The sequence below is a fragment of the Trichomycterus rosablanca genome, chromosome 25 (assembly GCF_030014385.1).
Source record: "Trichomycterus rosablanca isolate fTriRos1 chromosome 25, fTriRos1.hap1, whole genome shotgun sequence".
Lineage (NCBI taxonomy): Eukaryota > Metazoa > Chordata > Actinopteri > Siluriformes > Trichomycteridae > Trichomycterus > Trichomycterus rosablanca.
The window spans coordinates 17,010,888-17,036,747 of NC_086012.1; the positions used below are offsets into that span (position 1 = coordinate 17,010,888).

The 25,860-nt window shown below is 41.7% G+C and overlaps 1 protein-coding gene across 8 annotated transcripts in view; it reads right to left on the reverse strand.

The window, feature by feature from the left end:
* dlg1b (discs large MAGUK scaffold protein 1b) overlaps positions 1-19,955 on the reverse strand; it is a 75,449-nt gene extending 55,494 nt beyond the window's left edge. For 7 of the 8 annotated variants that reach the window (XM_062988083.1, XM_062988081.1, XM_062988079.1 and 4 more), the window contains exons 1-3: positions 19,433-19,955; positions 16,015-16,146; positions 12,283-12,446 (exon numbers count right to left, since the gene is read on the reverse strand). In XM_062988083.1, coding sequence (XP_062844153.1) covers positions 12,283-12,446; positions 16,015-16,146; positions 19,433-19,451 — 315 coding nt within the window. In that variant the 5' untranslated portion in view covers positions 19,452-19,955. Of the gene's footprint in view, positions 1-9,817; positions 9,890-12,282; positions 12,447-16,014; positions 16,147-19,432 lie in introns of all 8 variants that reach the window. The other variant, XM_062988085.1, reaches the window with a different exon arrangement.
* Positions 19,956-25,860: the final 5,905 nt, after the last annotated feature.

The window sequence follows — 25,860 nt, forward strand, 5'->3', positions numbered from 1 at the left end:
CCCAGTAGGTTGAACAAGCATAGCACAACTGCCTAGTCGATAAGAAATGTAGATCCTGATCATTGCATAACGTGATACTGTGATTAAGTTTTTAGTTATTATATTTTGATTACATGATTGTTTCTTAAATTATGACATTAAATTTATTAAACAATAAAACGCAAAGCATGAACTGATAATGTAACTACAAACAAGTAATATGCAGCAGTTTTAACGACAGTGGAAGTGGAAGAGAGCATCTTATACACACTACAGAGACATGTGCCAAAATACCAATTTTTCTTTTGTTTAACTATCCGTGCGTGAACTTAACATCTGTACTGACGTTCACATACATAACATTAACCCCCATGCTGCTCTGATTCGTAAAGTAAAAGACTGAAATGCTCTGCACTACTGATCTACAAGGAACTTGCGGTTTGATTAAGGCAGCCGAATGTCATTTTTAAATTTTTTTAACATGTCGATCCATTTGGATTGAAAGCAGAGCTACAAATTCCCACACACAGACATACTTTTTTTTTTTTTTTTGTGAGAAGCCTCCTCAGTAGAGCGGCTGTTAATATAGCTGGAAAGATCACACAGAGGTCGCTCTACTCTAATACTAAACGTTTATGAAATAGGACGTTTCAAGCTCATGGTCAGGCGTCCAAATATCTCTGGTCAAGGACTGAAGTTTAAACAAACCTCAGTTCTAATAAAGACACTCAGTATCAGATTAGGGAATCACTGTCAGCAAGCACAAACACACTAAAATGATGCCAGCTCAGGCAGCCAAAATCTGAATGCCACACAGATGCTGTGATGTCTGCAAATGTCTGTGCAATAATCATCTCATAATGAGTGCATTAAATTAGTGAGAATTTGAACATGTAGTACTTTTTAAAACCACCAGAGGGAAGCAGCTGAATGTAAAACCACCAGCAGGTCTGTAACAACGTGGATCATTTCAGAATGAAGTAATAGCGAGTCATTTACAGTCTGGCTATCACATTGGACTATGATATATTTTAATAGGACTGTAGATTACTAAATTAGGGCTGCCATTAACGATTTTTCTATCGATTAATCTATAGACTATTTCCTTGATTAATCGATTAATCTAACGATTACTTTTTCTTCAAAAAATAAACTTTAGAATCTCATTTACGCTTCTTCTATTTTAACAACAAACTGTTCGGCAAAATAATACGGCACAAAACTAAATGTAAACAGGGTTTATGTCCATATTATCAAATTCTCAAGTGCTCCATATTAAACAGAGTGCAGCACGTGTTTATGGCGTCCGTACACAAAGCAAAGTGCTTCAACTTACAGCAGAAATAAAATAGTTAGATGTAGCCACGTCTCATTAAGTCCAGCATACAGTAACGACAGAATGAGCCCAGATTCTAACCTCCATATTTACTCAAAACTTACTTCACATTCTAAGTGATGTAAACAACGTGGTAAGTGTTGCACATGAGAAGATTTTTGTGTTTTAAGAAATACGGTGTTACAAGATCTCCGTGATTAAGAAGCTAAATGAAACAATATACCGTAGAAGTAACAATGCGCCCTAACTGAACTCGCTACGGAATACGGTATTCTAGGATCTCTGCGATTAAGTTAAAACAATATAGACGTGCAACATGGCGCTAGTGCTTCTGTGGTACCATCAAAGCTCTGCGCCGTGTACAAACTACCTTTTTGTTTTGTGCCAGTTTTAAGTATTCCCAAACTTTTTTTGATGATTTGGGTCTTGTAAAACTTTCAGCTTTTCTTCGAAAGCTATTAAAAAGGATCATTTATAAACATAGTTTTTAAAAACGATGCATTGACTTAAAATATCATCGACTAGGTCGACCGATCGCGCCAGCCCTAGACTAAATAAGTCTTTATTACAATCCCAGACCAGGCCACAGACGGCAACTTAAACCCAGGAGTTACTTCCTGTACAAGCAGGGATTAAAAATCAAATCCACCGATTAGTCATAAATGAATGAAAGTGTATCTTTAGGGAGTCCTGAAACGGCTGCACAGGTTCAAGCAAACACGCTTATTTATGCACGCTGCAGTCAGTAACAGGATAATCAGTGTAAAAAACGTTAAAATGTTTAAATCACAGAGAAACAAATCTGCGTCGGTATGGAGTCTGGCTGCATGTTTAATCTTTTGCATCATACTCAAGTGTAAAGATAATATTCTGATTATCTTATAATGACACTATGTTGTTTAGGAAGAGCTTTAACATACCGACTGTGCAGAGGGGATCCGTCAGGGCTCTCTAGGTCCTCAATGAGAGCCTTAGATATTCCAAAAATAACATAAAATATACAACAAATCATCAGTTCTAATTTTATCTACTCGTAACTGGATAATCAACATTTAAACACATACAAATCTAAGCAAATAAATCCTTCATACCTGCCTAGCACATTTATGTTTTGTTACTGCGACCGTCTCTGTTCATTATGATCAGCATGTTTAGTAAACGCTTTCTGATGCTGATCTGGTTTTGTTTACTGTTCACGTTCATCTTAGCGTTCTATATTCCTGCCACGTTCACTATGTTACACTGTTTTTAAATCAATAAAGCGTGTGTGACTTGTTCAAATGAAACACTGTGACATGTTTGATATTTTTATGGGACTTCTCAGTTAAAAGTAATCGGCAAAATGTGCAGAAACGTCTCAGCTGCTGATGGATGATCAGAGTTTCTTCTATTATCATTCAGTCAGCTATTTTAGACCAGAAAACACTTGCTGTGCATGAATGTAATATCTGAATCTGGGGTCTTCAGGCATGTCTGTGTCTGTGTGAGCATCATCAGAGAGAAGAAGCTTCTCTGGTGATGAGAGAAACCCTCAATCCTCCACCAATCCTCTGTACAGTTTAACAACATCATAAACAAAACATTAGCTTCTCTCTGTGCAGTCCCACCAGCAAACGTTTACATAAAATCCCACCCTCAGTCTGCCAAAACATATGGATCCAGTACTGTATTAAAACCGGTTCCATGAGAGTTTTACTGAGTGAGTACAAATGAGCACAGAAACCGTCACAAGCTTCTTTAAACAAGAAGGAATAAAACCTAGTAAAAAGTGTTTATGTTCAGCGCTATGGGCCGAAATAGAGTGACTGGGATTATAAACGTCAGCTGTGTGTGGTACATGTGAACCACATGAGGGCTCTCCAAACCTCAGACACACCCTTCACGATCTGCAGAGCAGGCACCGAGCTCAGAGAACCAGATGCAGATGAGTGATGTACAGACACTATACGGCCAGAGTATGTAGACACCGGTCCATGAGCTCGTTGGACGTCTTCATCCATCCAATTTTTAAAAATCCGCCCGTCCACATAAATGCCAATATATTACCAAATGGCAGTGTATAAACAGCAACAGTGAGGAGACATCTCCGTAGACGTCATCAGTATGGGCCAACAGCAATGGCCTATGGAGAATTATGTAGGGAGTCTGGACCAGAAGGGATGGCTGTAGGATTAATAAGGTTAATATGGAGCTCACTTGACATTAGACATTGTCACCAATGTAAACCAACAAGATACAGCTCTATCAGCTGTTTTGAATCCTTGTAGGGTCAGTAACATTCTCATTTACATTTTTGGCATTTAGCAGACGTTTTTATCCAAAGCGACTTACAGTACTGTGACAGTATATTGTCTGAGCAATTGAGGGTTAAGGGCCTTGCTCAAGGGCCCAACAGTGGCAAATCTGGCAGTGGTCGGGCTTAAACCAGTAACCTTTCGATTACTAGTCCAACACCCCCAGAGCCATATTTATGGTACATATCTATGGTAACATAACTATTTTTTAATGCATTTTCCCCTTTTTTGTCCCAATTTAGCGTAGCCAATACGCTGCTGGGGACCCCGATGGCATCCAAGGAGGGTGTATACTCGCCTGACACTCCCTCCGACATGTGCGCAGTCCACCAATTCCTTCTTATTCACACATACCTCGGTAGATTCGCGTGTATGGCAAGCCACGGCCCAATCTCTGCGCTCCTCCACTTTTGTAAAGGCGTCCCGGGCGACCAAGGTCCTTGCACAGCGTTGATAACCCCACCCAGCAGACTGGAGGCCAATGTGGTCTACTAGCCAATTGTGCCTGCTAGAGCAGAGATTCCAACCCGGGAGCTCAGAATCCCAGCGCTGGTGTGGTAGCGTATAATCCCGCTGCGCCACCTGGGCGCCACAGACGATTCGTTTAAAGAAAGTGTAATGTACACAGGTGCTCCGGTGGTGCACAATGTTAATACACTGAGATTGCTAGCTATTAAGCTTGGTAAAGGAACCTAGCTCAGATCGGACGCACCGAGTCACTTATTTGGGTGAAGGGGGGATGATGTGAGGCGTGACATTTGACACGGTGGCGTCTCACACACAGCTGTGCCGAAGCCTATTTAAAGAGCGCTGTCGCGAACGAGCTGGATTACTCGCGTCGGTTCGGTGTCGGCGGCCGGGCCAACTCCACGCCGGCGCACTCTCGAGCGGAGCCGGAGCTAATGGACGTGTGGGCTTAATGTAGAGACATTACTGTGGTTTTAGTGTAAGCACTTCATATTGGATTTGGTGTAATGGACACTGATAAGAGGATGATACATTCCTGTGGACTGAGGGTCGTTTTATTTGATCACTGGGCACAACGAGCTCTGATGAACCAGCAGACGATCGAGGGAAAAATCACTGAAGGAACGTCAGAGGAGAAAGAAGTGTGTGTTTGTTTAAAGAACCCGACGCAAAAGCCAGCAGATTTGTCAACGTCAAGAACTCACCGTTCTGCTGCGTTGACATAACACACATATTTCCCTGCTGTGCCATTATTTCCTATGAAATGATGAGGGGCTGCTTTTCTTGCCGCTGCGCTACCCTGAGCATCGCTCAACACACAACGCACATTTAGTGTTTCAGTGCGCGGTTTTTACTGCTCGCCACTGTGCTTAAAGTTCGATCTGATTGCAGTTTAACCCAATCTGCCGCTGAACTTTTCGGAGAGCCTCCAATGAGACGAACTTGGTTTAAATGATGTAGACAGAAGTGAAGCACAGACACGGCAGAGAGAAACTGTTTCTCTCCGTTTACAAAACCTTGAACTGTTGAGTCAATTTAAATGTGAACCAAGGTGCTGGGAGAAAAAGAGATTCCTCTGCGCTCGACCTCAGAATGCTGCATTACTCAGGATCAAGAGCCAGACGGCAGGAAGGTGAAGGTCAAGAACCAAACACTTGGGACCTTGGGGTACACAACATAACAGCATGACTGGGCACGTTAAGGACGCTTATGTGCCCGGACGACGTCCAGACGTAGAGTGGATGAAGCCACAGATGAACAACTTCAACAAAACAACAATTATAATAAGTAGTTGGTTTTAATACAGAGACCAACCGCTCAGGTGGCGCAGCGGTAAAGTACGCTAGCTCACCAGAGTTGGGGTTTCGAATACATCGTATCGAACATCAGCTCTGCCTCTCCGACTGGGCTGGGCGGCAGCATGAACAACGACCGGCTGTAGTTCAGGGTCAGGGGGTAAAAAGTCGGATCATAGGTCCTCGTAACTGGTGCTGCTGCGGCCCCCGCTGGCTGACTGATGGTGCCTGCACAAGTCTGATGGGGTGTGGCCCTCCGTACACAGTGCCTGTCAAGTATATGAAGTCGACTCGTGCAGGTGAAAAATGCAGTCTGTACTGACTGTGCCGGAGGAGGCGCGTGTCAGTTGAGAGGCGTCCTCAGTCAGCGGTGAAGGGTCGAATCAGTATAGAGGACGTAATCAGGGTAATTGGACACGACTAGACTGGGGGATAAAAATCGGGGGGACAGAAGAGGCGGAAAAAAAAAATACAGAGACCAACAACCCATCCAAGAAAAACGTCTAGGCTTGATAGAACTTTCTCCCACAAATACAGAAAAGAGTTTCACATCTGCGATATTATAATGCTGTTATATTATATTTAGTATATTTAGTACTCGGAAAGTGAAAGCACACAGAAGAGACTAATTGTTATACTGGCTGTCGACATGTCAGTACGTCAGCGTACATCACAATGTACATCAAATTAAAGCATCGCATATCCACCGTAACTGCTCTGTTGATTGTTCAGAGAGACATAAAATACTGTAAATGAACACTAACAGATCCGTGTCTTTAAACTTCGTATACACACTTTATTACAAACCCAGTCAGAATGCGCTGGTTTAACAAATCTTGAGGCCTAATGGAATGCACTTACCAATCATTCAAGGTAACAAAAAGCATTTAAAATGTCAAGTGTTCAAAAATATTCACCATATAAATTAATCCCAAGCAAAATTAGCAAATATTTATCTAACGTATAAGCATGAATGAAATAATGTGCAGAATTTGCAATAGAATAAGCAGCAGTATCAGTATGTAAATGTTAAAATGAATTAGTGACGATGCTGTGTGAACCATGTGAGGCCTTGTCTCAAATCACACAATATTACAGTGTGGTGTAGTGTAGTGAACTACATAGCATGACAGTACAGAGTGCAATCATTTGACATGCTACTATTACATAAATATGGGCATGAAAAAACATTTAATGACCCACAGAAATGTCCAGTTTTACGAGCCACGCTATTCCGTACTTGATCTGGGACGCGCGTGCCCCACTCCTTACCTTAGTAGTAACTATACAGATGCAGTCCATGCTCTCGCATCACCTGACGAGAGGCAGCGCAGCAGCACGCGGGCTCAGCATCTCATTTCGCGCCTCCGTTACCCCAAATAGCCTCAGACCGTGTGTGTGTGTGTGTGAGTGTGTGTGAGCAAACTGCACCGCAAACGCAAAAATCAGCAGCAGCAGTCCGACGTGAGCGGCGGAAAACAGTCAGCATGCGAGCGTTTGTGTGTCTGTGCTGAGGCAGCCCATAAAAACTTTATAGACTGGAGGGGTGCAGGGACTCTCAGTTTCTAATGAACTCAATAGTGCATGCGAGTGTAGGGTTGCCAGATTGGCTTCCTAATGTTTTCTGAATAATAAATCTAAACTGCACTGGTGTGTTGGACCATGTCCCAGTCCTCATTTTGGACTAAGTGCTCTAAATGCAAAGCAAATATGCCTCAAATTGCTGTTAATTCTTATTATTATGAAATGATACTCAATTATAGACACAAAATACACTTGTTTCTGATTGGCTGGCAGATTTATTAATGAAAAAGCTCTTGAATAATTTACATTAAATGCACCTGATCAAAACAATTACAATAAGCCCTAATAACGTCTTTATTCTGGGTTTTTGTCTGAGCCACTTAAGGACATTCAGAGACGTGCAGTGAAGTTTTAATTTTGTCTCCTGTCTCCTTTAAACTCAACTCTTTAATAACTATTTAAAATAACTCAGTTCTCTAGTATTTAAATGACTGTTTACCTAGACACGTACAATCTACACAGTGGTCTTTGTTTTATTTAATAATACACAGACTATATTTTTATATCGTGCCAGTACTGAGCCATATTCCATTTCTGCTCTCAACATGACTGTACTGGTATAAACACAGAGCACCAACATTCTGGTTTTCATGACAACTGAACGTTAGAAACACAAACACAGATATAGCAAAACTGTAATTAGATTTCATCTGCGTTCTGTTGATGCTCAGAACTTATGTTTAAGTCTGCGTGCACTTTCATCTGGACTGCTAGACCTGCACAATGATGACACGTCCGCAAAACTGTTCACAACTGTTCACAGAAAGTGTCTAACTTCACTTCAGTGTAAAAGGAATCTTGATTAAAATGAAAAATAATCAGTTAACCAACTCTTGTCTCTTCACATCAATGAGCTTTATGCCAAGTTCACACTACACGACTTTCCTCCAAGTGGTCGGGTCGCTGTACAGTTCACACTACACGACTGGATCTCTTGTAATCGGGAGTCTTTCAAGTCGATGTGGCTTTCACACCATCTTTGCACCATCTATCACCGACTGGAATCGCTGGCGAGCCTCTCTGGTCTCCCAAACTACATTTTGTCATGAAAACAAACGCGTGGACGAGTGACGAGGGGTTTAATGATACCACGTCCAAAAATGCACGTCAACAAGTAGCGAGCGATCAAAGTTTGTGCGCCGACGTGCAGCTTAAAAGCAACGAGGAAAAATAAATGAATATTATTTGCAATGCAACGTCGGTGTTACGTTTTGTAGAGAACAATAAGGTCAGAAATACTGTAAAACTTGTGTGTGCGCTGATGTATTCTGATATAAACTATATCACGCCCCTGTGTTTCACCTCTCCCCGTATCTTGCGTTTAATTGGCTGTTCGACACCGCGCTCATTGCCAGTCGGGCAACTCGGATCCAGATATTTGACAAGCTGGAAATCTCTCTTCGATCGCCGAGTGCTCAGTGAGCCGCTCAAATCCAGTTGTTGGATAGTTCGCACATAGCAACAGAGCCGAGATTCGATCGCCGAGCGAACGCTGCCGACCGGTCGCCGAGCGAAAATCAGGGCGAAGATCGTGTAGTGTGAACCAGGCATTACCAGCGAGTAGTACAGCTGCAGTAGTAAACAGTAAAACTGAACTAACTGTGAACACTATTTAATATGCAAACTAATCTTGTTTGCCAAGCAGCTCCACTCACATTCATTCACAAAGTACCATAACTAACTAATCACTGCAGAAGTGGGTGGATATTTTGGGCATGTTTGGATTATATTACTTTACTTTACTTCTCAAACTGTCCACGTTTGGCTGTATGTATGGTTTAGGTCAAACCTAACATTAAATGGGACAGTGGTAGCCTAGTGGGGGTTTTATTAGCTGTGAACCGGAAGATTGGCGGTTCAAATCCAGGCTCTGCTATGCAGCCACTGTTGGGTCCTTGAGCAAGGCCCTTAACCCTGTCTGTTCCAGGGGCGCCGTACAACGGATGATCCTGCGCTCTGACCCCAGCTTCCAAACAAGCTGGGACATGCGAAGAAAGAATTTTACTGTACTGTACATGTGTATATGTATACATGACTAAAATAAAGTATATCTTCTTCTTCTTAAATAGCCTAACTTAAAAATTCCAGTATGCTGTGGCTCACTGATGGTCGACTTTAAGGAGGTGAAAACATCTGATTTGCGCAGAACTATTCTTTAGGCCACAGATACATCTGATGAGGTAAATCTGTGCTACCACCACGTAGTAACCGAGCAGCCCATAAAAACAGCCCAAATCAAACATGTCCCTATCGCAGGAGAGTGCAGCTCAAGAATAAATATTTGATGTGTATAAATTAGTCCACCCACTTTAGAAGCCGACTCAGCTTTAGTGCATGTTCCAGAATGCTAAGAGAGACGCGGTCAAAGCAAAAGAAACAGCAAATCAAAGAAACAAAACAAGCAAAACAACAGTTCATTCCATTTCCGCTGCATTTCTGATGCTCTAATTAAAGCCCCTTTTAAACTCATTGATCAGTTTATCCGTATTACTGTAGAAATGATAGAATACAGACTGTAACCATTTATAAAAACAAAACGCATGCATATCAGAACCACCACTGAAGCATTTAATGAGATCAGACAACCAGACCATGAAATGAAAGTGGAAAATGAACTTCACCCCGTCTTTTGACGGCAATACACAAACATGTGGATAAATACCCCAACCTGTTAATGTCAGTAAAAAAAGCCCCGACGATAGAAGCTTCCCCACCCGAGAAACCGGACACAGCGCTGACCCTCGAGCCGAGCCCAGCCCAGGTGAATGGAGCACGATGCCACGGGACTGAACGGGATGGATGGAAGACGACTGGGCCCGACAGCGTGGCCACGTGAGACGTCACGTCGGAGTCATACTTACTCGGTCCGGCTCGCCGGTGGACGCTTTGGCCTTAGCGAGCGCACGGAGGATTTCGAATAGCAGAGGAGAATCCTGAGATCAGCCGGTTTTAATCCCGGAGGGAACAAGAAAAGGGAGAAGAAAGATGAGAATAAACAGAGTGAAACTGACACGAGCAGCATTTCACCAGATGGTCGCGGAAATGCTCAGGAAAGCAAAAGACGTGTTTCATCAGAAGCTTCTCTGGGCTAAAGAACAACGACACTGTGATAATGTGAAGGAAATCGTTTGTTTGTTTGTTTGTTTTTATAATGCCATGTTATCACAATTATGATATTCCTAGCAGGAACCGGTGCTTTATGTTAGTTTTAATGGTCCCGTGTTATATATCTGCGTTCAGTCTCATATTATTGAGGAATTTAAGGATTATTTCTGTAGTTTTATGGTGATTTGTGTCTCACATTCTTCGCAAAGTGTGGCGTCCCCTTAGTATTGTTTGTGTGTCAATCTGGAACGGCCTATTCTACATCTAGTGTGGAAAACTTGGTCTGTACGTTTTCCATAATGTATTTCTGGTTTGTTCCCGACATCGGGATGGATCTCGAGTTGTTTACTGGTTGTTTGTGCAGTCCATTCAAGTTGCAATTTATTTTTAATGTAGTTGTTTATTAGGTGTTTGATGTCCATTGGTGGAAGTTTGATGTTCTTCCTCTCGCCAACTGGTCATCTTTTTTATTCCCTGATATTCCACAATTATTAATAATGTATGTGGTTACAGTTTAGTATTGCAATAGCCAGCCATGCTGTATAAACTTCCACTGAGGTAAATCATTGAATTAACCCATGTTAAAACCTAAAAATTAAGCTATACATCAAGCATTACACAAAGAAGCTACAGTTACCTACACAGTCTAGATGACAAGCTACCTCAGCACAATACAAATGGGTTCCACAGTGTTATATGTGAACCCACGTAGAATAAAGAACAGCCACAGTAACCACATGGTTCCCTGAATAAGAACCAGCTGTGTTCCCAACACCCAGTGGCACAGATCTGCTCCACAATTAGTTGGAGCTGCCATACAACCACTCCCCCCCGAGTAAAGGCTTCATTACAGCACTGCTGCAGAGTCACCGCTGGCCTTCGGTACTGGACCGAGTTCATTACATCCGTTCCAGATCACACAGGACCGCTCCAGACGTGCATCAGCCTGCAGTGAGACCCGCATGTTCTAAAACGAAACGAACGCTTGGACGCATGCATGGGCTTGTCGTCATCATTGTGTCTGATTTAAAATGTTCATTATTTGATCCTGATCTGCTCTCTCTGCAGTGCCAGCAGCTTATTGTATGTAAGCCAGGAAGAAATGGAAGTAAACATTGTTTTACTGAATTTCATCTTCATTCATCTGCAGTAAGCAGTTCATTCAGATCAGGGTCGTGGTGAGTACTAACACACCTTGGACGAGGCACCAGCGCGCCGTTCACTCATTTACTCACGGCTACGGACAGTTCAGAGCCGACCAGATAAATCATTCTCGGAGGAGGGAGGAAACTAGAGTACCAAAAAAAGTAACCGCAGGGACGTGACAAAATCAGACTGAACTTCTCAAAGTGACCAGAGCCAAACAAGACCAACCGAAGACAAGGCCTGCACTCAGGTCCCAAAAACTGTGGTGTGGTCAAATGTGTCACCAATGATCAAGTCTAACTAACAGATTCAAAAGTTTATCGTCACGTGCACAGAGAAACAAGCGGTCACACTGTACAGTCTTAGTCTGCGCTGACCCCTTCCATAATACAGAGTTAAAAAATAAATAAATAAATGTGAAGTAAAGAGAAAACAGAAATAGCAGAAAAGAATAGACACGAGTAATGAGTGTGGGGGGTGGGTTTTCTGGGAGCACATCACTGATCAGATGTTTATGTCCATTAAGTATGAGGTGATATGGTCACTAATTGTTGCAGGTTTGCAAGAGGAACTGGCTTATTGTGGAATATTCCAAAACAGGGAACTTTTCACTCTTATTTTGCTATTGTCCTAACATTTAAGAGTGCTACGATGAAGTTGTAAACTAAAGGCTCAAGAAAGTAAACAAACTACAGATTTTTGTTTATATGGTAAAATATATAATATTACAAAATGTCCCAATGTCCAGAAATGAGGTTTGTAGGTCAAAAAACAAAGAAACTCAGCCTATAAACTCATCCAGCTTCAGTGATTCTTTTATTAATGACAACATTAAAACTTGACTGCCTAAACTCAGCTCTAAATTAGTCTAATAATCTGCTGGTCTCGAAAGATCTCACATCCTCTTTCCTAAAAAAGTATCAGCTTTTATTTACACGACCCATGCACAATAAAGATCGATGCAGAGGCTGAACTGTAAAAACAAGCTGTGTGTAAAAACACTTTCCATCAACATCATCTCACCCCACAGCAACAAGAGACAAACATCAACTGGGACAGACCAGGACCCTCTTACCTCTATGCTGGTGCTAATGCTGGGCAGTGTGTCTGAGGTGACCGTTGTGCTTTGGGGGCTGGGGAAATCCCAGAGGTGCACTGCATCTACGCCGGGGGACGCTTTCACAGGGTCGTTGCATATCTGATTGTCCGATAAGGTCACTTCGTAAAATTCCTGGATATCTGCGGAGGCAAAGAAGTCGGTAAGATTCTTATTATTTATTCATTAGAACTTAAACGTCATGTTTTACACACTTTGCTTACATTCATGACAGGACAGGTAGTTACTGGTGACACAAGGTTCATCAGTTCAAGTTTTTAATGTCAAACAAAGTCATGGACAGTTTTGTATCTCCAGTTCACCTTACTTGCACATCTCTGTACCGTGGGAGGAAACCGGAGCTCCCGGAGGAAACCCACGCAGACACGGGGAGAACATGCAAACTCCACACAGAAGGGACCCGGACCATCCCACGTGGGAATCGAACTCGTACGGCTGATCACTGATCACTGATGATGGTCAAGGTCAAGTAAGCCTTCTTTAAACCGAGCTTTTCTTCATGTCTTTTTAGAGCTTGCTTTGTGCACCGGGGTACAGTCAAGCTGGAACAGGAAGGTACCTTCCCTAAACTGTTGAAGCAAAGTTAGAAGAATATAATATCCTTTATATAATTAATTCTAAATAAGACTTAATAATTTAAGGATTAATTATTAATAACTGTGCGCTCTGTCGAGTCCTGCGCCTATACAGAAATCAGCATTTAGGTTTCTAAGTGTGGAGTTTCAATCATTTAGGGAAGCGGCTACTTCCGTGATTAAGAGGGAAGTGACTTCACATGTCAATAGTTTACGAAACAGCTGTCAGATACAGCACAGAGAAAATAGCAATGGCACAAGGTTCTTCCAGAGATAGGGTAACGGTTAAAAATACACACTGGATCACATGAAGGCGCAGGAGGATGAGAGTAAATATTTCGTGCATGGTGGAGGTGATTCCCAGCGCTCGGGTTTCTTAGAAATACACATGGCAGAGATTCTACAGCTTACATAGAAAAAAAGCCAGATTTAACTCCCAGCAAAAAACAATTCGATATGTTTGTGCACATGACCGTTCATGTACTGTTTTTGCAACACTTGTCGACCATAAACTGATTTCCAGTAAAAATCCCAGTCTTCAGCTCACATTTAAACACTGGACCAGCGTGAGAGCAGCGCAGGAAAAGAAGCAGGGTCACGCCGTGGTGACGTTTCACTGCTCACTTGAAATAAAGTGCAAGCCTTTATGATCAGCTCCTTCATGACAGATTTATAAGTGGGGCGACAGGAAAGCATTAGCCGAATCGTCAGAGGAACGCGAGCTGGAGCTCCGACACGGGCACAGGCTGGAAGTCCAAAACGGTGTTTCTGTTTCACTTATTAAAGCAACACGAGGCAATTCTGATCACCTGTGAGTTCTTGTACAGGAGGTGGAAGCTCTAGTGGGGTCCTCCTAAAGTACCATCACACATGAAATATGTGGCGCAGTATGCAATATAAAGCGGTCCTAGCAATCATACGGCAATTGAGTTATCGTAAGACACTTTTCTGTGCTGTAGTGTGCTGAAAGTGTTTGATGTAGGTGTTTATTGTGCATTTTGTCCTTTTGTGGATCCATAGTTAATGGAAAAAGTGTGTTTCTCTACACACGTGATCATCTCTGTGTAGTCTGTGCTGCGCCTCAAAAGAACAAGCCATTAAACTATTTTGCTCCCGATAGTTTGTCTATTTCTTTCTTTATAAACTCAGCAAACTCTAAAGACGCTCGGTAACACTAGCAATCGGTTAGACAAAACGTCCAAGACGTCGAAGTCTAAAGCAGCTAAAAACACGAATCAGGTAACTGAGTTTGAAAAACTCCCAACCAATTCTGTGAACGCGTGTCATAACACAGACATCATTTCATTTACGAATGTTATTTTAGGAATGAAAAGTGTGTCTCTTCTTTAAAAAAAACCATGAAATCTGTGATTTTTGAAAAACGAGGTCCGTATCAAGGCAAGCGAGGCTTGTGGCCTGCGCCAGTAAACCAGAGCAAGTGATTAAATTAGACAGACTGTGTAACATGATGTGGCTCAGAGAGCCGGCGTGATGAGGGACGTCGCTTCCAGCTGATCTAGATTACACAGCGAAAGCTCAGTCAGATGCTCGCGACAAGCACAAGATACTTTAACAAATGCTTACAAGCCAAATGAGCAGCACAAACATCTGCTACACGGCCTAACGCACTCCCATGGACGCCTACAGACCGCTGTTCCATGTACTTTTTGCCAGGTGCAGTCAAAATACCCCTGCGCTGTCAGAGCTGTGATACTGATTTTGCACATTTTCTCACATCACCTTTAACACACACTTTCCTCATTGTTCATCTTTCTTATATTACAGAAGCAAACTGATGTTGTGAGACAAGATGTCCTTGGCACCTTGTTCCATATATTACTGGTTATTTGGTAACAGGTTAGCAGATTTCCTGTGCCGACTTGAAATCGAAATTACCAGCCAAATGCACAGACCTTCGCAATAGAAAAGCACAAAGGGTCTCGAGGTCAGGTTCTGGCACCGCTTTAATGGAAAAGTACCGTGTGTGCCAATACAACACAAACTCTCGACACATCCGACACGGTGTTCCGTGGCTGAATTTGATCAGTTCCGACGAAACGCTGCCGAGGTTTTCCCAACTATGAGCCTCCCAGTCAAAACAAGCACTTAGCTATCAGTCTGGGCTGATTCCCAGCTTTACCAGTGACTCGGGTTTCCTGGTGTCCCTCTGGAGAGGCCTCTGTGGTAAAACCGGGCTTAAAACACTGCCTGACTGATGTCTGATTAAATTGGCCTGTAAGCCGCAGGACGAGGATTTCACGGCTCTCGTCTGCCCTGACACCAGTCACAACACCTTTAACTACAGTGGAACTTGAACTCGGGATTTCAGGAACCTAGAGCTCCCACACTACCTGCCGTGTAGCACGTTTTGGTGGTGCGTTATGACAGGAGTGCACACACACACACACACACACTGTGCAGCACAGTTTCCTGACTAACCTTCCTAAACACACCTGATTTCACTTGCGAATAAATACTAGATGTGTGCTGGACTTCAGCCCTTGTTCTGTCCAGTATTTAAAGATCTGGCAAGTCAACAGCAGGTCTATTTATCACAATATTTTGTTTAAAAACTTTAATTCTATGATTTAAACCCATTACTCAAGTCATGTGACACCCTATAACCCTATAAAAGCTGTTTGTGCTTCACATGCAACCCAAAACTCTGACCTAAAAATATTATAACACATGATGTTGCTTAGACAGAAAGCCTTAGAAATAAACTATTATTTAACTGTACATCAATTTTTCTAATAGCATTATGCTTTATGTGTGCATACATGTTGAGACACATAGAAACAATAAGAACCTGGTGCAATATCCTATTAATCTGGAGTGCTACTCTAAATTCGTAAAAAACATGGCTCAAAGATCACTTAGCGGTCTGGAAAATCTGAGCAAAAGATTTATATTTTTAAAAAGAACAAAATCCGAGGTTGTGTCTCGGACAGGAAACTAGATTACTGGCTTCTTAAACAGGCTGTTCCACATTCCTGCTGCTTTCCCTCTATGGCAGGTTGGTTAAAATAAACCTGTTTCAGTCATACACGACGGGTCTCTACTCGCAGGAACATACTGGGTGAAAAGTAAAGCGAGTGTTAGAAGTGAAAGGTACCTATGAGTGCCTGAAAGAGGTTACTCTGGAAGATGTCGATGACTCTCTGGATGGAGCCCCTCAGCTGTCGGTCCTCTGTGTTGTTGAGTTTCGTTCGGTATTCCTCCAAGAGCAACAGAGCCCGCTGCGCATCTAAAGAACAAGCATGTCATTAGAGCTCCAGTTTCAGCGTTGAAGCAGGCAGATGACGGAACATTTCCATACGAGCAATCCAAATCAAACTTGTCTATAAAATCCTAAAATTACCAGCAAACTGTGCAAAACACGTCCAGGATCATAATAATAAAGAAAAACTTTTAAACTTTAAGACACAACGTAGAATGAATGGTCAGATCACTGTGCCGTGATGATGAAGCAGCGTGTAAAATCGTGCCGCGTGCAAGTTGGTCCGATATTTTGAATATGGCAGGAAGACGCACACTGGTGCACCACATAGGGTGCAGAGTTTAGAAACGTGGGCTAAACAGATAAAGCATGGAACATTATGTTCTGCTTTTAAAATGGGTGAGTAAACATGACGAGGGTCTGTGCTGACCACCATATACAAACAGCAGCATGTACCCACCCACGGACACCATGATCATTAAGCAACATTTTGCATGCACTTCTAGTACATGTGTCATTTTCCCTGGGAATAAAAAGCTTTATTTTGTTGTTTACCTCCACAATCGACTTCCAAACTCGAGCCATAATAGCCGTGTACACCCACCAGCCACAGCATCAAAACCACAGACAGGTGAAGTGATGGAAGGCCCGCCACACAACGACTTAAAAGATCTACTGCTAACGTCTTGGTGCTAAATAACACAGGGCACCTTCAGAGATCTGGTGGAGCCCATGGCTTGATGGGACAGAGCTGCTTTGGCAGCACAAACGAGACTAATAATATTAGGCAGGTGGTTTTACTGTTATTGCTGATCAGTATATTTAGGCACTTAGGTCAAGGAACAGGACATGGAATAATGAAAGTGCACGGTATGGACAAGAGGACTCCTGTTTTAGAATTCTAAATTATGAGTCCGTTTCAGGTAAAAATTCATTTATAGGATTTTATAATTAGTGCATTAAATGACAACATATACATTCTGTATTACCATACAGAACCCAAAATCTCTTCCTACACCCTGTCGACACTGTTAAGGGTATAAAATATTGCAGTGTTTGACATAAGGGACCTAGATATATTTTTAAATGACTTGATTAATGTTGACTGTGTAAGCACCACGATAATGTGACATCATACACCTAACATGGGGGTGATGAAGCTGGCCAGACTCTCCGAGTGAGGAAATGGGAAAGAGGGAAAGTGGAAAGAAGGACCCTATATGGACAACCCTGGTGACAAATCCCAAACACAGGAGCGCACTATTTATAGTATAAAAACTGAACTGCATACGCAAAAGTGCTGTCTTCTACCCCTTCACACTCTTATCTCTTACATAAAATTGTATTTGGTTATCTGGTTCATTTATATTCTATTCCATGCAGATCATTCTGGTCTATATACCCGCTTTGGCACAATTTTGTGTGTTGTGTGTTGGGTCACTCATGATTTAAGCATTTTGATGTAATCTTTCTTCTTTATTATTTTTTTACATTTATTTCACAGGTTCAGTTCTTGGGGTCTAAATGTTCTGTTTCTTTACCTCCAAACATTTCAGCATTATGGACAAATAACTCTTTTTTTTTTTATACTTAATTGTTTTATTTCATCACAAAATCTGCAGATGACCCGTGGCAATGTAAGTTACGTTTTAGCTGTGTATATACTTCTACAATTCTACAATACTTTAGTTGTTTTTGACTATATGCAACATTTTAGAAACTACACACATACATTACAACTAATATATGTGTATAAAAAGGAGACAAAAGTATGAAACCACTTTTTGGCCTTTGTTCATATGTTTTAATTGCAGAATCAGCATGAGTTTGGTAGTATTTAGTTTTATCTGAACTTGTGTGTTGGTGGAAATGATCAAGGAGACAAAAGAGCCTTGCACAAATGTGCCTAACTGCTTTTCAGTAGTGGCAAACACTAAGACACTGTGCAATATTTAAGATTAAACTTGTCAGGCAAATTATTCTGGTCTTGATATGATTCGTAATACTGTACATTTTAGGAGAAATGCAAAACAGAAGCAATTAACTAGTGTCCTCAGACTTTTGGCTCTGTGTATATATTCTACAGATTTATTGTATTTAAGTACTGCAAGTGTGGATTAGGATTTCCAGGTATATTCCAGGCGGATTTTGATCGTGCTGTACTGTATTTGGGTGTTGGTTCTGTTTTAGAGCACTAAATTATAAGAGTGGTTGGTATTGAACTGGAACCACTGGTAACAGTGGCAGAAAGGAGGACACTGTGTAAACTCTATTCTATCATGGACAATGTCAGTCACCCGCTGCATACAGTGATGATTAAACGCAGGAGTATGTTTATCAAAACCACAGACAGGTGAAGTGATGGAAGGCCCGCCACACAACGACTTAAAAGATCTACTGCTAACGTCTTGGTGCTAAATAACACAGGGCACCTTCAGAGATCTGGTGGAGCCCATGGCTTGATGGGACAGAGCTGCTTTATGTTTGGTGACAGGCTGCTGTCTCAGAGCTGCTCCACGGACAGGCTTCGAAAGTCATTCGTACCCAGAGCCATCAGGCTCTACAACTCCACCAGGCAGGGACGGCCGGCTGTAGCTAAAGACTGAGGGTCCTAATGTAGCCATGTGACTTTACTATTTAATAATTATATAGTATATTATTATAATAATTATATTATATAGTCATTACAGTCACCAGTTATTTATTTTCTGTAAATTACAAGAAATACTCAGTTCTAGTTTTCCTGTTTGCTTTTGTTTTTGTTTTGTACTGTTAATTATTTGGTGTATTATGCTACTGGGGCTTTAATTTCCTTCGGGATCGATAAAGTATCTATCAGTGTGTATGTAAGTGTATGCACATGTATATATGTGTGTATATATATATATGTGTATATGTGTGTGTGTGTGTGTGTGTGTGTGTGTGTGTATTTGTATATGTGTACATGACTATATACTGTATGTGTATGTATTTGCATGTGTGTATATGAATGTATATGGGTGTATATGTATATGTACATGTATATATATGGCTATATTGGCCTCATTTAATCATTTACTTACTATTCAATCTTTACACTGAAACTAAACCTCATGCACAGTCATTACAGTCACCAGTTATTCATTTTCTGTAAATTACAAGAAATACTCAGTTCTAGTTTTTCGGTTTGCTTTTGTTTTTGTTTTGTACTGTTAATTATTTGTTGTATTATGCTACCGGGGCTGCGTTATAAGCATGTTATGATTAAACACGGGTGTGTAGGGTGAATAAACCTGCTCCAGTGTTCAGGTTGCACTCAGGTGTGCACGCTCACCTTTCTTCCTCACCGGCATGGCTCGCTCGGCTCGCGCCCTACACGCAGGCAGGATAGGTGCACGCGCCCGTTTCCAAGGTGTCAGGCGGGTCGGTTAGTAACGGTCCACATAAAACTCCCGGTGTCAACAGCGAACCCGGATTCGGGCTATTAAAGAGCAAAGCGGGACGGTATAAATGTTCAGCTCTGCCCAAATACGAGCTCGGGTTGCCTCTTACTTCCATCCAAACGCGCAGGCATGATCGCAAAGAGCTTAATCCCGGTCAACAGTACAAACTTAATCACGAGCAGTCAGAGTAACGTCTGTCGGGTCCACTCGGGTTCGCTTCCCTCAACAACAAAACTCCAAATTCTGCTTAACACCGTAAACAGTCCGGTCACACACACACACCGCCGGGTTGTATCCACACTTTAACACCGTGTTACCGCGTCAGTTCTCACAATTCGAGCGATTAAACCTTGTTTTCCGCCGAGACTCAAACTTATTCCGCCGCCGCCTCCTCTTTTCTTCTTATGTGTCAGAAATTCCAAACTTTCCACCAAGATGGCGTCCCGGGGCTGGGAGACGGTCACGTGACCGCAGAACCTTCGCCTTGGCCGCCCAATCATGGCAGTGAAGCTACCTACAGCTCAGCCTGGTGAAGGTGAGAGCTGGACTGTCTTAAAGGAGAACAGACGAGTCCAGAGCACACCTCACCACTCAAAACATTCGTTCATTCATTCAGTTTGTTAGTTCTTTTTAATAACCATGGTCCAAACTGCATCCTGGTCTGGTTTGCCGTGGGTCAAAACAAACCCTGCAATGCATCCTGGTCATGGCTGCTAATATTCGCAATCGCACCTAGGGGCACATGGACACGACAAAACTCACTAACATCAACCCATGACAATGTTTAAACCTTGTACTGAATAACCCTAGATACCTAGTCAAGTCAAGTCAACTTTATTTATATAGCGCTTTTTACAATAGACATGGTCTCAAAGCAACTTTACAAAATCCAGGACCAACAGATACAAAAAAACCCTGTTGAGCAAGCTGAGGGCGACTGGCTGTGGCAAGGAAAAACTCCCTGAAAATTACAGGAAGAAACCTTGAGAGGAACCAGACTCAGCAGGGACCCCCGTCCTTCTTGGGTGGCCTGGAGGATACTTTAAATAAATAGTATTTACACAAATCATACAAACACAGAATTAAATGAACTAAAAGTTATAACTGGCCATAAGTAAATAAATTATTAATAATAATAGAGTTATTATTCAGTTCAGAATGTAATGAAGTCTGCAGTGAGTTCTTGTCATTCTTGGAAAGGATGCAAATACTCCATCCTCGTCACGTCCGGCAGGAGCAGCATCTCCTCGTCGTCCCAGGACCTAAAAGTTGTCCAGCACACACACTAAGTGCTCCACCATTCATAATAGTGGGTAGCACTGTCACCTCACAGCAGGAAGGTCCTGGATTCGATCCCTTTCTGTGTGGAGTTTGCATGTTCTCCCCGTGTCTGCGTGCATGGGTGTACTCCGGGTGCTCCGGTTTCCTCACACGGTCCAAAGACGTGCAAGTGAGGTAAATTGGAAATACTAAATTGTCCATGACTGTGTTCGATATAACCTTGTGAACTGATGAATCTTGTGTAATGAATAACTACCGTACCAAAATGTAAAACATGACGTTAAAATCCTAATAAACAAGCATTTATAATAAGCTTGTACTAATTCCTGACTGATTTACATTTTCGGCACTTAACAAACGCTGTTATCCAAAGCAACTCACAGTTTATTTGTTTGTTTATTAGGATTTTAACGTCATGTTGTACACTCCTTGGTTACAAAGTTCACAAGGTTATATCGAACACAGTCATGGACAATTTTGTATCTCCAATTCACCTCACTTGCATGTCTTTGGACTATAAGAGGAAACCCACGCAGACACGGAGAGAACATACAAACTCCACACAGAAAGGACCTGGACCGCCCAACCTGTGGATCGTACCCAGGACCTTCTTGCTGTGAGGTGACAGTGCTACCCACTTAGCCACGGTGCCACCCCCGTAATTGAGGGTTAAGGGCCTTGCTTAAGGGCCCAGCAGTGACAGCAATTAACCGTTAGGCTACAACTGCTTGCCTATCCATCTATCCATCCACCACAGCTGTACTAAAAAGAGCTGGAAACTGCATTTCATTTTCTTTTTACCTCAACTTTATCCTGGTCAGCGTTACATTGGATCTGGTTTCCCCAAAATGACAAGGAATCTCATCCCACTTAAACAGCCTGCTTCAGTATGCCTGGTCCCTGGTCGAGGTAATCGAATTGTGTAAGACAGGTTACTTTGCAATGGAAATCACCACTAGATGTGAGATCATGGATCATAACTTAACATACAAGGTTTTAATTTGATCAGCAGTGGTTCCATGTGTTTGTGTGTGTGTGTGTGTGTGTGTGGTAGGTGGTGTATTTAATAAACACAAGGATGAATCATTATAATCTCTGCCTCTGATGTGATTTTAAAGCAATACAAAATGAGGCATGTTTAATTATGTAAACACAGACATTTCTTACTACTACTTTATCTACATATTCTGTTTTAAAAAGTAGTGTCTGATTAAATCCAAATATGACCGACACACAATTTATTTTCTGTGTTAACACCTTTCATTCTGCAATATTAGCATCAAGAGCCTGTACAGATGGTCACACCAAAGAGAGGAACACTCTCAAACACTCTCATGTCTCTCAAAGCTTGTATCTGTTGACGCAAACAACTGAAGCTCTGTCCCATATTAAAAAAAGAAGCGGCGCTAAAAGAGCTTTTTATTTTTAGACGGTGATGTTTTATGAATTACCCTCTTTGATCTCAAAGCAGCTACTACTCTTCTTTCATCTGTGAAAATGCAAAGAGCTTTGTACTGTATTAGTCTGACATATTTAGACAAAGGTTAAATAAATTAGATAGAGCTTTTCATATCTACAGTTTTACTTAAGAAAGAATAAAGTACCTTGCATAAATTCTGTATTAAAAACCTTGGGCTCACAGTGGCAGTTTATTTGGTATTTGGATGCACTACCACAGAAAAGAAATACTTTAAGTACAGTAGGTTGTGAACAGTAGCCACTCCAGCAGCTTTACCACAGTGCTGCCAATACTACTTTCTGTATTCTGAATACCTTTACTGTATTCTGTTATGGCCCAGCCTTGCTTGTTGAAGTAACTAATGATAATGGTGTGTGTGTTATTGACAGGTGCTTTAAAATGCTTTATAAATTATTAATTTGGTTAATTCAGTGACTGTATATTTAACAAACCAGCTGGTAAACAAGACAATCTGCTGTCTGAATATTAGCAGTATTTTTAGAACATTGGGATCAATTTTGAGAAAAAGCAGATCATGCATGTCTGAGGCAGTTAATGCATCAGAACCGGCCTCTCATCAATAGCGGAAATGCTGGCAACGCAGGAAACGCTGCAGAAATCCTCCACTGCTGCCTCCACAATCTTTCACTCCTGCTGTTTACATGATTCAAAAGATGAACGGATTAATAATGGATCAAATTGTGGACGTGCGTTGGGATAAATTCCTCTGTATGTACAAGTCTTTAGTGATTAATACAGTTTTATGTGTCTTTCTAATGTTTCAAACGTTTTTATATCAAATACAGAAGCTTTGCCACCCCTTACCCAACCCCTTTAATATCATGTCTTGTACCCTGAATGGACCCTGTGATGAAAGATGCTATTTTAAGCTGGCGGCTGGCATGACACTAGAAGCCAAACACCATGCAGTGCTGCAGGGCATGATTTCCTCTTAATCTACTGAGGGCCAAGGCTACTGATTAGATGATAGTTGGAGTTTAGAGGGTTTGTGTGTGGGCAGATGGCACCGTTGCATCAGAGAATAAGTTTGTTCTTGTAATTCTGCACAGCAGTGCTAATACATGAGACAAAGAGTCTTATTATGATCTCCCAGAGGGCTTGTATAGGCATTACAGAAAGAAAAATGCATCACACAATGCATGTCATTGAGAGCTGAAACAAAGCGCATGGATTGGATGGTACTGAGCATCATGCCGAGTACATTACCAAAGTATATACAGTACAACACTTCATGCCACAAGTATACAATGAAAATTGAGTGAAATTAAAGTATATTTCACATTCTGTTCATATAAATAAATTACTTTCATTCATTCATCATAAGTAATTAACTTTATTCTGGGAAACATGATAGGTCTGGAGCCCATCCCAAAAACCTGGCTGCAAGGTCACACTACACCTTTCACAGGATGCCAAAAAAACCACCGCCATCATTTATGACTCTAGCGTCTTACTATCAGAGCTTTTTCAGGGTTGTTGGCACAGGTACAGTTTTCATCATTGTTTCTGCACTAATGCCCTGATCGTGGCAGCCAGTATGAGGTGGCTCTAAGGACACACTGCCACTGATTGTCTTTCACTCGACTATGGAGCCTTTACGTAAATACTCTGATTCAAAAGAACAACACAGAACAGAATTCTGCAAAGTCTCATTCAGATCAACCATGAATAGCCGGTTTGTTTCGGGACTGGATGGTATCACTGTGCCTCACACTGGTTCCTTTGGGATATGATTCACTGTGGGATGTAAGAAACCGAATTTCTAGAATAGTCACACAAATCAGTCCTGCAATCTGAACTAATCCCAGATTATCTAATCTTAAACAAAGCAGTAAATAAGCTGCTGTGTATGTAATAATCCTAGATGATTTAAACATCTGAATGTGTGAAACATGAGGAAAGAGAATGAAACTGTTATTTTATAAAATAAATTGTTGCTGTGCTACTGTGAGTCAGAAACCACAGGATGAATGGAGCTCATTTATTCATTTTTGCCAACCATTTTATTCTGGACAGTGTCACAATGGGTTTTTTAAAAACACTGTGCCCAGGGCAGGAATACACCATAAACAGCCCATTCATTCATTAATTCATTGTCTGTTTTACCTTTGATCGGGTTGCAGTCGGTCTAATTCATTGTACGAAATGCAGGAAACACCCCGGACAGATCACCAGTCCATCCGAGGGCAGACACACACACACTAAGCGCAATTCCTAGTAGCTCCAATTAGCTTGACTGCATGTCTTTGGACTTGTGGTAGGAAACCAGAGCTTTTGCTACCTGCTGTATTAATGTGCCGCCCCACAGCCAATCACCTTACTCTATAATCTAAAGTGGCTACTACTGGCATAATGCACAATATCACAAAGCTAAAGCAAACACCCTGGACGGGTCACCAGTCCATCCGAGGGCAAACACACACACACACACACACACACTTGGTGCAATTCGTAGTAGCTCCAACTAGCCTGACTGCATGTCTTTGGACTTGTGATAGAAAACCAGAGCCCCCACTACCTGCTGCACTACCGTGCCGCCCCACAGCCAATTATCTTACTCTATTAACTAAAGTGGCTACTACTGGCATAATGCACAATGTCACAAAGCACAAGTCATCCTAAACTGGCTCCACGATCATGACAACAGGTTCAGTGTACTTGAATTGCCTTCCCAGTAACCAAATCTGAACCCAATAAGGCAGCTCTGGAATGTTATGGAACTGAAGACTGAATGTGCAGGTGTTATATTTTTTATGTCTATGCTGAAACTGGAATTTAGATTTTGGTTACTATCGAAGGAAGCATTTCTCTTTCAAATGTGGGATAATTAATTTGGTATCTACCCAAGGTACAATTCTTTTCTACAGCTCAGGTCTCATTGTTCACCACCCAGGTTTTGTATGAAAGCATTACAAGAACTACTAAAGCGGCACTAGTGGGAAATTTTGGCCGTACTCTGAATCTTCTCCTTTTTATGAAGCGTTCGTTACAGGTTTTATTTATTTTCTTCACCCACTGTAAATACACTAATTACATTCGACTGCAAATGAAAATTCCCCCATTAACTGACACTCTTCACTCCATTAAAATACGTTTGTATGTGATTCAATTAATTCCCGTGGTTTTACGTTCACACAGACTCCGCCACCGCCACCCACACTTTCCATCATGTTTATGAGACGCTGCTGTCAGAGGGCTTCCTGAGTCGTGCTACGGTCCATTTTATTAGTGCTAAGAAAATTCATTATTGGTGTTTAAGGTCATGACTGGTCGCAAATCTAGACAAAACAGAAGCACTTGTTTATTTAATTCTTATTTATCATTACCAGCTTGTCTACACTTTTATGCAAAACAACAAATGTAATCAGCCAAGGCATTTTTGGCATCTGAAATTGACTTTTTAGTTTTACACTTAAGCTTTTAGACTAATAATGCTATAACAAATATTACAGCCTCCAGTTAGGATAATGCAAACTACTCAAATTAGTTTGGCATTTTATTTAAAAAAAGCTTTATCCAGGTCAGGTTAGTGGTGGGTCCAGTTCTACCACGTAGGCA